Source organism: Pomacea canaliculata, linkage group LG11, assembly GCF_003073045.1.
Source record: "Pomacea canaliculata isolate SZHN2017 linkage group LG11, ASM307304v1, whole genome shotgun sequence".
NCBI classification, from domain to species: Eukaryota; Metazoa; Mollusca; class Gastropoda; order Architaenioglossa; family Ampullariidae; genus Pomacea; species Pomacea canaliculata.
This window is the reverse complement of record NC_037600.1, coordinates 18,539,995-18,554,117: the sequence shown is the minus strand read 5'-3', so window position 1 is coordinate 18,554,117 and position 14,123 is coordinate 18,539,995. Positions and strand designations below refer to the sequence as shown.

Genomic DNA, 14,123 nt, shown 5'->3' with positions numbered 1-14,123 from the left:
GGCGGGGAAATGAGAGAACATGGAAGCAGCGTGTGGCATCAGTGATGCTGCTTCATAGTCATGCCGGTTATTTCTTAGGACCTTTTTTCTACAAGATGAATCCGCGGGAACAAGCCAATCTGAAAAGCCAGGTGTGTAGGTGATATGACACCTGTCACGGCTTAAGGGATGCTTGATATCTGTTTGTGTACCTGCCCATTGTTTTTCTTTCATCTAGATAAGCAGCGCCACCTGTCGGCAACAGTCGAGAGATGTCGATCGTGACGTGTCTGAACAAGAAAAACAAGAACTCTGATATTTCTCTTTCATTCATTTATTCCTTCATTCCCATAAAGACATTTTTTCAACTTGTACAATGTGGAAACTAATCTTCAGATGGCTGATGACACCAGAAAGGAAGACAAGCTACGTTTTCAATACACAAATGGTAGTGGAACCACCCGTGTAGTGAACCACTGAGCTTTACTCATTTCTGAGAGTGCTATATGATGTCACCTCCCTGCAAAAAAAAAAAAAGAAAAAAAGAAAAAAAAGAACAAAAAAAGCAGGTGATGAGAACTCCTGCTGTTAGGTGATGGAGGAAGCAATCATACTGAGTGTCGGGGGTTGTCGTTGTGGTAGGAGCGCACACCAAAGGTGGTGTCGGTGAGGAGGGTGAGCACAGCGTAGTGTCCTGACAGGGTTCGGTTTCCCGGACATCGGGTGGCTCGTGGCTCGAGGTCCTCAGCTGCCATTACAAAACTCATCAGCAGGCTGTGACCTGGTTAATAGGCTGCTTCACACACTTTACTCATCAGCCAGCAATTAAGGCTGTCACCTGGTGATCAGGGTAGCTATCACAAACTCTGCTCATGAGCAGGCATCATGCCAGCATGACTTGGTGATCTGGGAATGTTGAGGATTAGGAGGAAGAAAGAGAGGATGAAGTGAGAGGAATGTTCTTGATGGATTTCAATAAAAATGTGACCTGAATGCACGAACACCGTCTACTTGTCTACTGAGTGCGAGGACAGAATAATGGGCTGTTAGATATAACACAGTACAATAATGTGGGCCATCAGTAACAGCATAGGACACTCAGTGGAATGAGACATATGTACAAACATGTCTGTATATCATAAACAATGTGACGGGTGGTTTGTTGTAACCTTTATATGATGATGTCTACAGGACAACAGTTGAGAATCACAAACTAATCACGACAGTCATGTGTTTCACTTCTGTGATGTGAACTCACAGACTTGTGGCAGCGAGTGATCGCACGAGCACAGCTCACTGTTCAGTTCTGCTGAGGGAACCAACTCGCATGAGGTCAAAGTTCGATTTCCGGTGAAGCAGACTTCCAGGCACCGGCGGAAGCAGAATGATTCATGTGTCACTGTTGTCGCGTGATCTATAGCTCCATCTGCCACACCGAAGTTTGTAGATTGTCAGATGTAAGAAAAAGCCAAGTACTGTACACTTCGGTCTATAGAGTCCACCAGTAGATAAGCCACACCCACCATATTTAAAAAAAAATCTTTTTTTTTCACAAATGAACTGCAAATATAAACAACATAAAAGTCTCATTTCGACTCGTTGTCATGTTGAGGATGTGTGTTTCAGTAACTGCTCTGAATGCTTCGGTTGTATTCAGCTTTGATTATAAAATGTGAACAGTGAACACTTCACAGAGCTTATCGAAAAATTAATCGGAATGAAAAATCCTCAAAGAAGTCGCATCAGTGTTTAAGCCTCAGGGGTTAAAGGTGGGAATATGTCGTGGAGCTGAACATATCGCGAGGATATACATTCATCTGATTACAGTTTATACAAGTATACCGCGTGTAACACAGCGTGAACACACTGTGTCAGACACATGACACAATCAGCTGTACAGTGTCACAGTGTGTGTCATGTCCAGACTGTCACACTATAAACTATCGGGGACCACAGTTTGTGGAGCTGTAGACACCATGAGTCCCCCGAGTGGATGATGTTATCTTCTGTCACCGACATTTTCGCTGTTCAGGGGAAGTAACTACAGGAAGCCGGTCATGTCGTGAGTGTTGCAGCGGTTGTCTCCACAGAAGCACCAAGTCTCGCCTCCCATGTTCCGACAGCCGGAGGTAGGATACTGACCGGAAGGAAACATGTGGCGCCACCCGTCCAAGCAGCCCCGGTACACGGCTGAAACACAAATACAACTGTGAATAAGGCTCGGGTCAAGGGTCAAGTGCACACATTATGGCGCAATATTATCAACGATATGGAAGTGGTCCTGCCACAGTGCAGGTAAACACAACAACAATATTTACATTGACCTCACCCTCCTCTTTCTTAAATGACAGTGCAATAAAATAAATGGAGTCGAAGTTTGTAAACACGAGAACTTTCATGGCTTCTGAAAACAAACAAAACAAAGGGACAAAACCCCTGTGGCGGGTTCATATCAATACTAGAGTTATCCATCATTGTGATTTTACTTTCTTGGTGATGAACTAGGAACAAAGGAGAAATGGAAACGGCAAGGGGAGAGAGTTCAGCTCGTTCGCTAACCTCCCTTTGGTGTCAGCGACATGCGTGAAAAGCAGCTTCGTGTGGCGCAGGTGACGCTGAAGGTGGTGGTAGGGTTGACGTAGCCGTTGGCAGTGCAGTGGGGGTTGGTCCAACCCTGGGGGTTGCCGCTGTTACAGTCGAAGCACTGAACGGGTCTGGGAGCTGCTGCAAAATAAAATAAAATGTGTCGACACTGTGTTCTCGCCATCATAACTCCATAATTCACTGATGATGCGGGAACACAATTAGTTTATGAATTACTGATAATTACTTATGAATTACTTATAATAACTCACTTGTTGTGGTGGGCTGGGTTGTAGGTCTGGTTGTTGACGTTTTTGCAGTTGTAGTTGTAGTAGTTGTTGTTGATGTCGTAGTCGACGTTCTTGGAGTAGACGTGGTTGGCGGTGGTGTTGTCGTTGTGATGAGAAGAGGGGTAGTGGGTGAGGGGGTGGTGGTGTTAAGGGTGGGGGTGGTGCTGGTGGCGGGCTGCGGGGTAGAGCAGTTAAAGAGAGTGTTGTAGGGGGCGAAGGTGTGGTGCAGTATGTCCCGGATGCCACGGGAGGCAACTCTGGAGCACTGGCGGCGAAAGACTTTTGTGACACATCGCGAGTAGCTGGTGGTCACGCTGCAACACCACATGTCACGTGGTCAGACTTAGGATTGGGGGGTGCAGCTGCAGTCACGAGGTCCTCCCCACTACAGTGACAATGTCACTCCCACTGCAGTTACGAGAGTCCTTCCCACTACAGTCACGATGTGACGATGTCCCTCCCACTGCAGTCACGATGTCCCTCCCTCGACAGTCACGATGTCCCTCCCACTACAGTCAGGATGTCCCTCCCTCGACAGTCACGATGTCCCTCCCACTACAGTCAGGATGTCCCTCCCACTACAGTCACGATGTCCCTCCCACTACAGTCAGGATGTCCCTCCCACTACAGTCACGATGTCCCTCCCACTACAGTCACGATGTCCCTCCCACTATGGTCACGAATTGTCTGCCGACAGGTGTGTCATGAGGCTGACTCACCTGCAAACGTTGGAGAACGCCGTGTTGATGTTCATGTGACAAGAGCCAAGGTCGCGGACCAGCAGATCGTCTTGGAGACAAGGAGCAACGGTCGCCAGGGCTGGAATAGAGATAAGCATGATAGTAGTATTAGGGGACTCAATATAGGTGTGTACACGCACCCGTCACAACGAGGGTGTCTCTGTTACTACTGTCACTATTATAGTTAGTAGTGCCACTGTCAGTATTATAGTTAGCAGTGCCACTGTGACTGTTAAAGTTACTAGGAATATAAACCGATAAACTCCCCTTCCAACCCTAACCCTGCACGACACGTGACTGTCTTGTAACTTGGTCCACCGCCTCCCTCTGATCTTTACTGTCATGGGATCCACTTGCTTACTTGTTCTACATACTGATCACGTGACTGACGTTTGCACTTACCTCGACCGCCCTCTGGCGAGCAGATGAAGTCTAAGCTAGCCAGTATGACGTCATAGCCCAGGCGTCGGCGAGGAGGGCAAGATGACATGGCGGACTCCATGCACTTGCGGTAGATAGGGTAAGATCTGAGGAGCAAAGGAGGAAAATAATTTTTATGTTGAGATGTGAGACAACCGTTACAAACAGATGTAAGGCTACACAATCGTCAGATACCTGTCACACACAGTCACATATGTCACTACCACTACATCATCGCGCGTCTCGGAGAAGGAGGGATGCTCATTCACCTGCAAGATGCCAGGAGGAGGCTGTCCACCTTCCGGTCCACCATGTACATGGCAAAAGCTGACATGAGGTCAGTCATGGCGCCGCTCGAGCACTTGTCAGCCGCCTGGGAGTTACAGGCATCTGTAGAGACAGACAACAGAGTGACATGACATGACATGACAAGACAAGATGGAGTTACAGGCATCTGTAGAGACAGACAACAGAGTGACAGTGACATGACATGACATGACAAGATGGAGTTACAGGAATCTGTAGAGACAGACAACAGAGTGACATGACATGACATGACATGACAAGATGGAGTTACAACCGTCTGTAGAGACAGACAACAGAGTGACAGTGACATGACAAGACATGACACGATGGAGTTACAGGCATCTGTAGTGACAGACAACAGAGTGACAGTGACATGACATGACATGACAAGATGGAGTTACAGGCATCTGTAGAGACAGACAACAGAGTGACAGTGACATGACATGACAAGTATAGTTGACATATTCTTAATTCTCTACAATCTCCCCTGGTGGCAGGGTCACAGGGTCACCACGGACTCTACTCATGACCCCACAGAACAGGAAGTTGCCCTAACTGCAGGCATTACGTTAGTTCGCTGTAAGAAAGCAAACGTTACGGTAAGAATACGTGAACGTCACGTACCGTGAGAATCCTTATCCGCCATTGTCGTCAAATTTCTCATTATTGTCGTCGTTATCATCAAAGGTGAGGTTGTTGTTTTGCTGTAGTAGCCTGTAGTCGTTGCTGCAGATGGTTTTATTGTCGTTGACGTAGATGTGGCTTCGCTAGTCGATGAAGCTGCCTCTGATGTCGTGACTTCGTCAACCGTATTAGAAGTAACAGGTTCTACAGCTGGTCCTGGAGTTGTAACATCGTCAGCTATGGTAGATACATCATCTGTTACACCTGCCTCAGGAGTTGTAACATCGTCAGCGATGGTAGAAACCTCTTCTGTTACGGCTTGCCCTTGTGTTGTAGCATTGTCAACTGTTGTAGAAACGTCTTCTGTTACAGTTGCCGCTGGTGTTGTAAGATCGTCACCTATGGTAGATACATCATCTGTTACAGCTGCCGCTGGTGTTGTAACATTGTCAACTACTGTAGGAACCTTTTCTGTTACAGGTGCCGCTGGTGTTGTAACATTGTCAACTATGGTAGATACACCATCTGTTACAGCTGCCACTGGTGTTGTAAGATCGTCACCTATGGTAGATACATCATCTGTTACAGCTGCCGCTGGTGTTGTAACATTGTCAACTACTGTAGGAACCTTTTCTGTTACAGGTGCCGCTGGTGTTGTAACATTGTCAACTATGGTAGATACACCATCTGTTACAGCTGCCGCTGGTGTTGTTACATTGTCAACTACTGTAGGAACCTTTTCTGTTACAGCTGCCGCTGGTGTTGTAACATTGTCAACTACAGCAGATACACCATCTGTTACAGCTGCCACTGGTGTTGTAAGATTGTCAACTATGGTAGATACATCATCTGTTACAACTGCCGCTGGTGTTGTAAGATTGTCAACTATGGTAGATACATCATCTGTTACAGCTGCCGCTGGTGTTGTAAGATTGTCAACTACTGTAGGAACCTTTTCTGTTACAGCTGCCGCTTGTGTTGTAAGATTGTCAACTACTGTAGGAACCTTTTCTGTTACAGCTGCCGCTGGTGTTGTAACATTGTCAACTACGGCCGATACACCATCTGTTACAGCTGCCGCTGGTGTTGTAAGATTGTCAACTACTGTAGGAACCTTTTCTGTTACAGCTGCCGCTGGTGTTGTAACATTGTCAACTACGGCAGATACACCATCTGTTACAGCTGCCGCTGGTGTTGTAAGATTGTCAACTACTGTAGGAACCTTTTCTGTTACAGCTGCCGCTGGTGTTGTAACATTGTCAACTACGGCAGATACACCATCTGTTACAGCTGCCACTGGTGTTGTAAGATTGTCAACTATGGTAGATACATCATCTGTTACAGCTGCCGCTTGTGTTGTAAAATTGTCAACTACTGTAGGAACCTTTTCTGTTACAGCTGCCGCTGGTGTTGTAGCATCGTCAACTACTGTAGGAACCTTTTCTGTTACTGCTACTGCTGGTGTTGTAGCATCGTAAACTACGGCAGATACACCATCTGTTACAGCTGCCGCTGGAGTTGTAGCATCGTCAGCTGTGGTAGAAACCCCATCTGTAACTGCCCCTGGTGTAGCCGATGGTGTAATGGATACCTCGGCTTGTGTGTTTGGATACATTGTTGTGAGTCCGTCAAGTATAGTAGAAATCTCAGGTGTTACAGCTGCCCTTGGTGTTACAACTTCGTCAGCTTTAGTAGCAGAAACTCTTGTCGCTACAATTGTCTCTTCACTATTCGTCACGACCTCAAATGTCTCTACAGCTGCGGAAGTAGTCGTAGCGGCATCAGATGCTGTGTCTTGGCCAATCATCGTTGTAGCCACACCAGACGATGCTACATCTCCAGCAGCAGGCACCCCCGAGGTAGTCGTGTTGGATTCCGTGCCTGTCGTTGGGTAGGACTCAGTCATGTTAGCGACTTCGGCGGTTGTGGGAGCTGTGACTTCAGCAACCGTTGCTGTATCATTGGTAGACATTGTTGTGACGTCAGAAGATGCAGTATCACCTGTCTGTGCCGATGATGCACTGTCAAGCATGGTTGCTGTAGAAGATTCCAGAAATCTTGTTCCATTGATGGCGTCAACCATTGTTGTGGTTACATCGGACACAGCTGTTCCTGGCACTGTGGATGTTGAGGTTTCAGGGGTGAAAGGTGAGGGTGACCGAGAGTCTGTTTTGTTGTCAGCGGACGCTGGGAAGTCGTTTGTCGGTGCTGTGACATCATATGGTCGAGATGGAGCACCTGTAGCTTCATTAGCTTCATTAGCTTCATTAGCTGTGACTGTGGTTGCAGCACTGTCCGGGGTAGTCACGGCTTCAGCAACCGCAGCAGCTTCAGTGGTTTCAGTCATATTCGTCTCCATCTTCACCACAGACACCCCGACATCAGGTGGCGCTGCTGACGTCACCTCCGCCACGTCATTGATGACGACGACGTTTGGCGCGGCTCCATCGCTGGCGGGTGGGTCTGTAGCGGGTGGTGCAGCGCTGGTGGTTGTGTTGTCGCTGGGTGGTGTAGAGTTGGTGGGGACGGGTGGCTGGTCTTCCAGAGCCGACAGGAGCGAGTCTTGGAGCGGAGCAGCTGCCGAGGTTACAGAAGCTCGTCAACACGATGTCAGTTAGAAGATGATGCTAAGCACACTTCCTACAATTCTTACTTACAAGATGCTAAACATATTTCTTACAGGTGAGCTACACGATAGTAAAAACATTTCCTGTGTGAGTTAAAAGTTCCTACATACATTTCCTACTGAGGAATTAAACATTTCTCCTACCAGCCTTGAACCCGCTTTCTACAGAAATTGTTATTGGATTTCTTCTGGGGAAAAAAATTAAATGTCTTGTAAGATATTGCAGAGGGTAGATAACATATACATTAAGACAAGTTTAGCAATTGACTTCTCAAACAAATGTAAGATTAAATTCAACAATATACGAGTGCTTATATAGTAACCTTCAAGCAAAGCTTTTCAAGAAATATCAGTTCCGGTTCGTGAGTACTACTCATCTTTAAAGACACCACGACTAACGGTGCAACATTAATTTGCTGACAATGCAGATGTTGCTTATTAAAACAAAGTCGAAAGAAATGTCTGTGACAGTGTTTAAAGCCATCTACATGTGCAGATGTATCTGCTACTAACCACTGATGACAGGAAGACAAAAGAAGAGGAGAACGATGATAGTTTTCATCTCGCCAGTCTCTCCAGGAATGTAGAAGTTCACTCGGAAAAGTTCGGTCAAGCTCGACACAAAGCGTGCTTCCTCACCTGTAAGTCCCCGGCTTTATATACACCTGAGCTGAGACAGAGATCCGTTTCCCTCACATCCGGGATGGCGCGAGGTGAGGTGGGCGTGACGTCAGGGAGTTGACCTTCTGTTTGTCATATTTCATATCCCAGTGCAGGTACAAGTGAACATGATGTATCAACTCCACCTCTCCGTAACGCAGTTGGCTGTCAGTCCCCATGTGAACACAGAGACAAGAGATTATTTCAACAGGCTCTGCCGCTGACATGAGATATTTCATATCATGACAGAGCTATAAAAAGCAGGGGTGGTGCAGAGACCTGTGACCCGTGAACCACTCACATCGGTCTAGAGTCAGAGACTCATACCTGTAACAGTGGAACCACCGATACCGCACCTGTGCACCTGTATATGTGGACAAGGACAACGCCAAACAACAACTGAGTTCTTGTCATCAGCATCTCTGTCGGAAAGGGACGTTTCTCGAAGTAAGAAAATTGTGAGCACGTGACAGGGTGTCAGCAAGCAAGAGACTTGTTCAAGAAACTGTCCACATGCAGGGGAGACCACTGCACCACGTGACATGTAGGCACTGGTCAGTTAGCTTCACGACCTTTCCGCTCCCTCCATCCTCTGCGGTTGACTTTCAATGCACCTCTGGTGACTGCATGCAGTGGGCGCACCATCAATTAAGAGAGCGTGCCAGACACGTGATGACAACCGCCCACACACAGCACCGACAGTCGCAGGTCAGAGGTCAGCAACTTGTTTACCACACCCGGGCAGGTGGGGACACACCAGTCATCGTCAACATCGTCACCATAACCATTAATTTGCGAAGACTGATATATATGGCGAGGGAAAGGAAGGTAGCCTGGTGATGAGAGCGCCCAGGGGAGGTAATTAGCAACAGATGAAGAAAACCTGGAGTCCCAACCGTGCTTTAGACACGTTGAACCACTTACAACACCCTATGGTGTATACATACTCTATGGGTATCTCTATTTGCTTATATCGCCAGTTATTCTGGTAGGGCCTCGTGTCCTGTTCGATAACGGGATAAAGAGGTTACCTTATCGCCTGCCTCTTATCATGTTTGTCGTCTTACCTACGTCACAAGGTCTGCGAGTGCTGTCCCCTGTGCTGTGGGACCAAAAATACTCATCTGGAGATAGAGCATCCGTCTGCTCCGGAAATTCTTGGGCTCAAAAACAACAGCAGCACTCCTCCGCTAGACACCCGTTCACTTGGTTAACTGCCCTTGTTGTGTGACAGCTTCTTAGGATAGACTGAGAGTGGTAACAAGAACCATCGTGAGGACACACACACAAACACACACGCTTGCACACATCATTGCATGAGGACATCCTCAGACACTCCTAGTTGCTCACTCACTCACACTGTTCCTTTCTAGAAACTGGTGAAGAGTCATCTTGTTTTTTTATCTTAAGCGGATTCTGTTTTTTGCGATGTATTGTCGGTTAATGGCGAGAGTGAACCCAGTCAAAGAGATTTCTGCGCCCACACCCAGCCTGTGAGATTCACTTTAATGCCGCCCTCGGTGACTGCAGCAATTTACGATCAGCCACGTGATGGACGCGGGAATAGAGGAGGACACGAGGGTATCATCGCGGCCATGGGCAGAATTCAGGGTATGATCGCGGGCAATGGTCTTCGGTGTACAACTGCGGGCAATGGGGGTACATGGAGGCCAAATTCACTCTTCTTTAACAGTTTATCCCAGTTGTTACGTGGTTACCGTCTTTAAGCTCACATTATTTAGTTCTACTTCAGTCACGTGACTCCTGTGAAAGACTGGGCAAATGGAGCTGTGTCATCAAAGTGTGTAGAGCCCTGTGTTATTAAAGTGTAGTCACCTATCAACGTGTAGAGACTCCTCTGTATCATTCAAGTGTGTAGAGCCCTCTATGTTATCAAAGTCTGTGCTTCTGTTGAATATTTTTCTCAGACTTTCTTCCTGAAAAAGTAACTGTGGTAGCTGCAGCAGTCCCCATGTACACCTCCACACCGCCTCTGACAGTTGGTTGGGAGGGCCAGAGCTCTGTCTCCTCTGTGGGGTTAAAAGCTCTACTACTAGCTTGGCAGTACATCAGTACATCCTGGTCATTTCCGAGTCTTTATCATCCTTACTTGCTCTTCACTCTCAATGTTTGGATCACCGACTATAAGTATAGTTTTTTGAAGTTCTCTATTCACTACAGACAGAAAGTATCGACAATATTTTTATTTGGGTCCCTAGCCATGTAAATATCACAGGAAAGACTCGAGCTGATCAGGCAGTCAAGAAGGCTCTTCAACAACCACTTACAGTTCAGACAACCTTTGCCTCAGACTGATTTGTCTCTGTGAAAGTATGTTTCACATCTTTGGCAACTCCAATGGGATTCCATGGAACACAGCAAACTCCACTAAATTTTTCCAAAACTGTCTTACTGAATAACCCAGCAACTTCTGAACCGAGGAGAAGAGGTGGTCCTAAATAGGATAAAAACTGACCACACATTTATCACTCATCATTTGTTACTTATGGCAGAATACTCTCCACTCTGTCCTTGGTGTCATGACATAAAACTATAAAACATTTACTACTTACCTGTCCCAATCTCTCAACAGTTCAGCAAAACTATTTCACAGCCCAGACTGTCAATGAACTGTTTGTCAAGTCTTTGTCCACATCATAGCTTATATAAAGTCTATCAAAATGTTTCCACTGTTATAACCGGCCATGTTCATTCAAAAGCTTCATATTGTAAATAACTAAGGAAAGAATCAGCTCTTTCCTCTTCCAACATCATTATGTCAACCTTTCAATGGTCCTGTACTTCGCTCGTGAGATAGTTGCTGACATGATGTCAAACACCAACAAACTCACTTTTTCTGCCTTTCTCTCTTTTTTAAAAGTGTCGATTATTTCTTTTCAAACTGTTGTGATTGTTGAGAGAATATTTCCTACATTTTTGCGGGTGCGTAGAGAAATGGTTTTATTTTAATTCTGGTCATGAGACTTTCTGCAAAATGTCCTCTCAGTTTGTATATGTTTACATGTTTACGGTTCTAAATTTTCTCCTCATTTAATGAATATTTACCCTTTATGTCCATTATTCTCTTGTAAAGCTGAAATTCAAATGTCGAAAGGATATTTATCATCTTTGCACTCTTGTCAGATGTTGACATTCGTGGTCAGGGATGACTAGATGTTCTGGAAATATCGCCATGAGTGTAGCAGGTGAGCTGCTGGTGTGGGTGTCAACAAGAAAAGCACAAAGAGGAACCTCCCTAGGGAGGGAACATGGTTTTACATGGCATTCTTCTGACCTTGTCATTTATCAACATCAACAGATCAGAGAAAAAATATTTGGTGTCCCTTGGAGCCGGGCACGACTTGAGCAGGTCGCTGTCATGACGCAGACAGAGCTTATGTCATGTCATTACTTTCTTCTTCCTAAAATAGCATTCACACACAAACACACACACACACACGCACACACACTCACACACACACAGAGAAACTCACACACACACACACAGATAGAGAGAGTTGGGAGTATGGAAGAAGAATGGTCAGAGAAAATAAAGTTCAGCCTAAGAACATAATTATTTGCCATCATTATACGAATCCACAGACATAGTCCCCAGGTCCTCTCTGACATTATTTCATTATCTTCCTGTACCACGCTGCCGGGAGTTTCTTAAAAATAATCAAGTTTGTTCTCTTTTCGAATAACATGGAGTTTCCGCTACCAACACTTTTTATTTTATTTAATAACAAGCCAAAAAATGCTGTGTGTGTGACAGATGAAGACCAGGTAACACTGAAAGCTTTTATTAGCCACTTCCTGCACCTATAAATCTCACCTGTAATTGCTCTTACGACAATAGTTGTATTGCATGTTCACGCCACCTGTAAAAATGTCCGTTTTGTGTGTCAGCCAATGAGCAGTTGGAATCGCAATCCTACCAGGCTTTCATGGGCAAAATAATGATCTTCTTTTTATGCTCATTTGCATGTGCGGCAGACCTGCATACATAACCAAGGAGTCAGTTTATGTGAGTAGAATTCAAGGGTTTTCCACTTGTTGAAAATAGTTTAAAGAATTCTTTCTGAAACCAATTTCTTAATCTTAAAATGCACGTATTACAAGCGAAACTTTTTCATGGACCGGACATTCAATACTATTTTTTGAAAATCCAGATCATCATCATCATCATCATCATCGTCGTCGTCGTCGTCATCATTATCATCATCATCATCATCATCAGCTCTAGTGAGAAGACAAATCCTGTACTACTTCTGCAAGTGGTTCTGTCCCTGTCGAGCTGTCATTGTCAGTGTCTCGTCCTGTGTCCACCCGACGACTTTCAGCTCTGAGTCAAATGTTCTGGTCCACCCGATGGTGGGCATCCTCTTTTCCCTTGAGATGCTAGTCTTGGGCGTATTCTGGGTAGACAGGATAATGGGTTTGGTCATGATAACCTGGTTTGATCCCAGCGCTCTTCCCAGATTTGCTCTGACCATCTGATGAGTAGAATCTGTCGAAGAAGGGCATAACTTATATAGTGACCTCGACACCAGGTCAAGTGGTGTAAACATGATGCAGGAATCTGTCCACAAAATCAAGGTGAAATGTTTACAAGGTAAATTATGAAAGTGTTTGTGTACTGTTGATGAAATATAAAACGGCTGAAAAACAAACATCCCCACGAAACAAACAAAAACAAACTACGGACACGTGTGTCTGGACTGTTGGCTGTGTACCGAGACCAACCTCTCGCTGTCAGTCTCGGAGAACCCTTTAGCAGTTTAATACACAGAACCATGATAAGATTCTTGAAGTCAACAACAGACTTGGTTTAAATTTGTTATCTAGTTACCTTTTTTTTCTTTTTGGCAAAAGTTCTCAACCTCCACTTCCCACAACTAAGTAAACTAAAAACACAACAGACCACAAAGCTTCCACTTGTGTATCTCCGTCAACAGGAGAGTTCGCATCATCGGCTCTTCTTCTTGATAATAGTTGAACTGGAAGTGAATTTTTGTGTTTTGATGTCGTTCTAGAATTTACAGGAGAGGGGGGAATTTGCAAGCAGTCCAGAGAAACCCTCCGTGAAGACACACTGGGTTGAGAGACACCCTTCGTCCCCTGGGAGCAGCCATGCATGTAGGCCACAATGATTTATCATTTCTGCTTCACCTGATGAACATGCATCCACCTACACACAGGGCGGGGATAACAATGAGCCATACAAGCATTGTGATTGAATGCCTGTGAATTTTTAAACTTGTTTTCCTTACAGACACTGAGAAACACAAATTTTAATACACATACATACACAGAGGCCCGCACACGCACACAAACACATGTGAGAGAAAGAGAGAGATTCTGCCATCAACTGACTTCGCGATGGTTAATGTGCGCCAAGTGCTTACAAGCACACCCTGCATTATCACTTCTGTTTTGCTAAATTCAGTTTCCATATGTTAAAAATCTTTGTAAGCATTGATAAACTTTTTGTAAACTTTTCCAGGTAATAGAAGGACAGTCATCAACTCAAGTATTATTATCATTCGCCCCACCTGCGCTGTTGCGTGTTTGCAGTTACACCTGTTAACTGTCGTGCGTGTTGAGTGGAATAAACAAATGTAACCCATAAACAAGAGACACATTTCGTCATGTCTCCTCCTTACAGGCCTTTACTGTCGAGCACGCACGCTTCTATTAACTGGTCTCGCCTCTAAAAATATTTTCTTTCTTGGTCAAGGTCTTTATAAAGTGACGAATAACACCACTGCTAGAAAAAATCTTGTATACGCGATGATGATGATGATGATGATGACGACGACGACGACGACGATAACCTGTCTAGAATCCTTGACATACTGTCCATAGCCAGCGATACCCTGTCTAGAGCAGATG

At 45.4% G+C, this 14,123-nt stretch overlaps 1 protein-coding gene across 2 annotated transcripts; it reads right to left on the bottom strand.

Annotated features, from left to right (window-relative positions):
• Positions 1-297: 297 nt before the first annotated feature.
• LOC112575217 (mucin-5AC-like) lies at positions 298-8,239 on the bottom strand. Of its 2 annotated transcripts, none has more exons than XM_025256906.1 (8): positions 8,082-8,239; positions 4,943-7,519; positions 4,282-4,402; positions 3,995-4,119; positions 3,572-3,671; positions 2,835-3,166; positions 2,539-2,700; positions 298-2,169 (listed from the first exon to the last, which is right to left on the bottom strand). In XM_025256906.1, exons 1-8 carry the CDS (start codon positions 8,128-8,130, stop codon positions 2,021-2,023), a joined length of 3,615 nt encoding a protein of 1,204 aa, XP_025112691.1. In that variant the 5' UTR covers positions 8,131-8,239; the 3' UTR covers positions 298-2,020. The 2 variants fall into 2 exon arrangements, with proteins under 2 accessions (XP_025112691.1, XP_025112690.1); XM_025256905.1 differs by having other exon boundaries at positions 2,539-2,703; positions 8,082-8,238.
• Positions 8,240-14,123: the final 5,884 nt, after the last annotated feature.

Excerpts from the sequence above, each read along its gene's own strand:
- LOC112575217 (XM_025256905.1), bottom strand. The coding sequence starts at position 8,130 with ATGAAAACTATCATCGTTCTCCTCTTCTTTTGTCTTCCTGTCATCAGT. Across the intron at positions 4,120-4,281 it reads CTCCTCCTGGCATCTTGCAG|ATCTTACCCTATCTACCGCA; the intron begins GTGAATGAGCAT and ends TTTGCTCCTCAG. Across the intron at positions 2,170-2,538 it reads GTCGCTGACACCAAAGGGAG|CCGTGTACCGGGGCTGCTTG; the intron begins GTTAGCGAACGA and ends TTTGTGTTTCAG.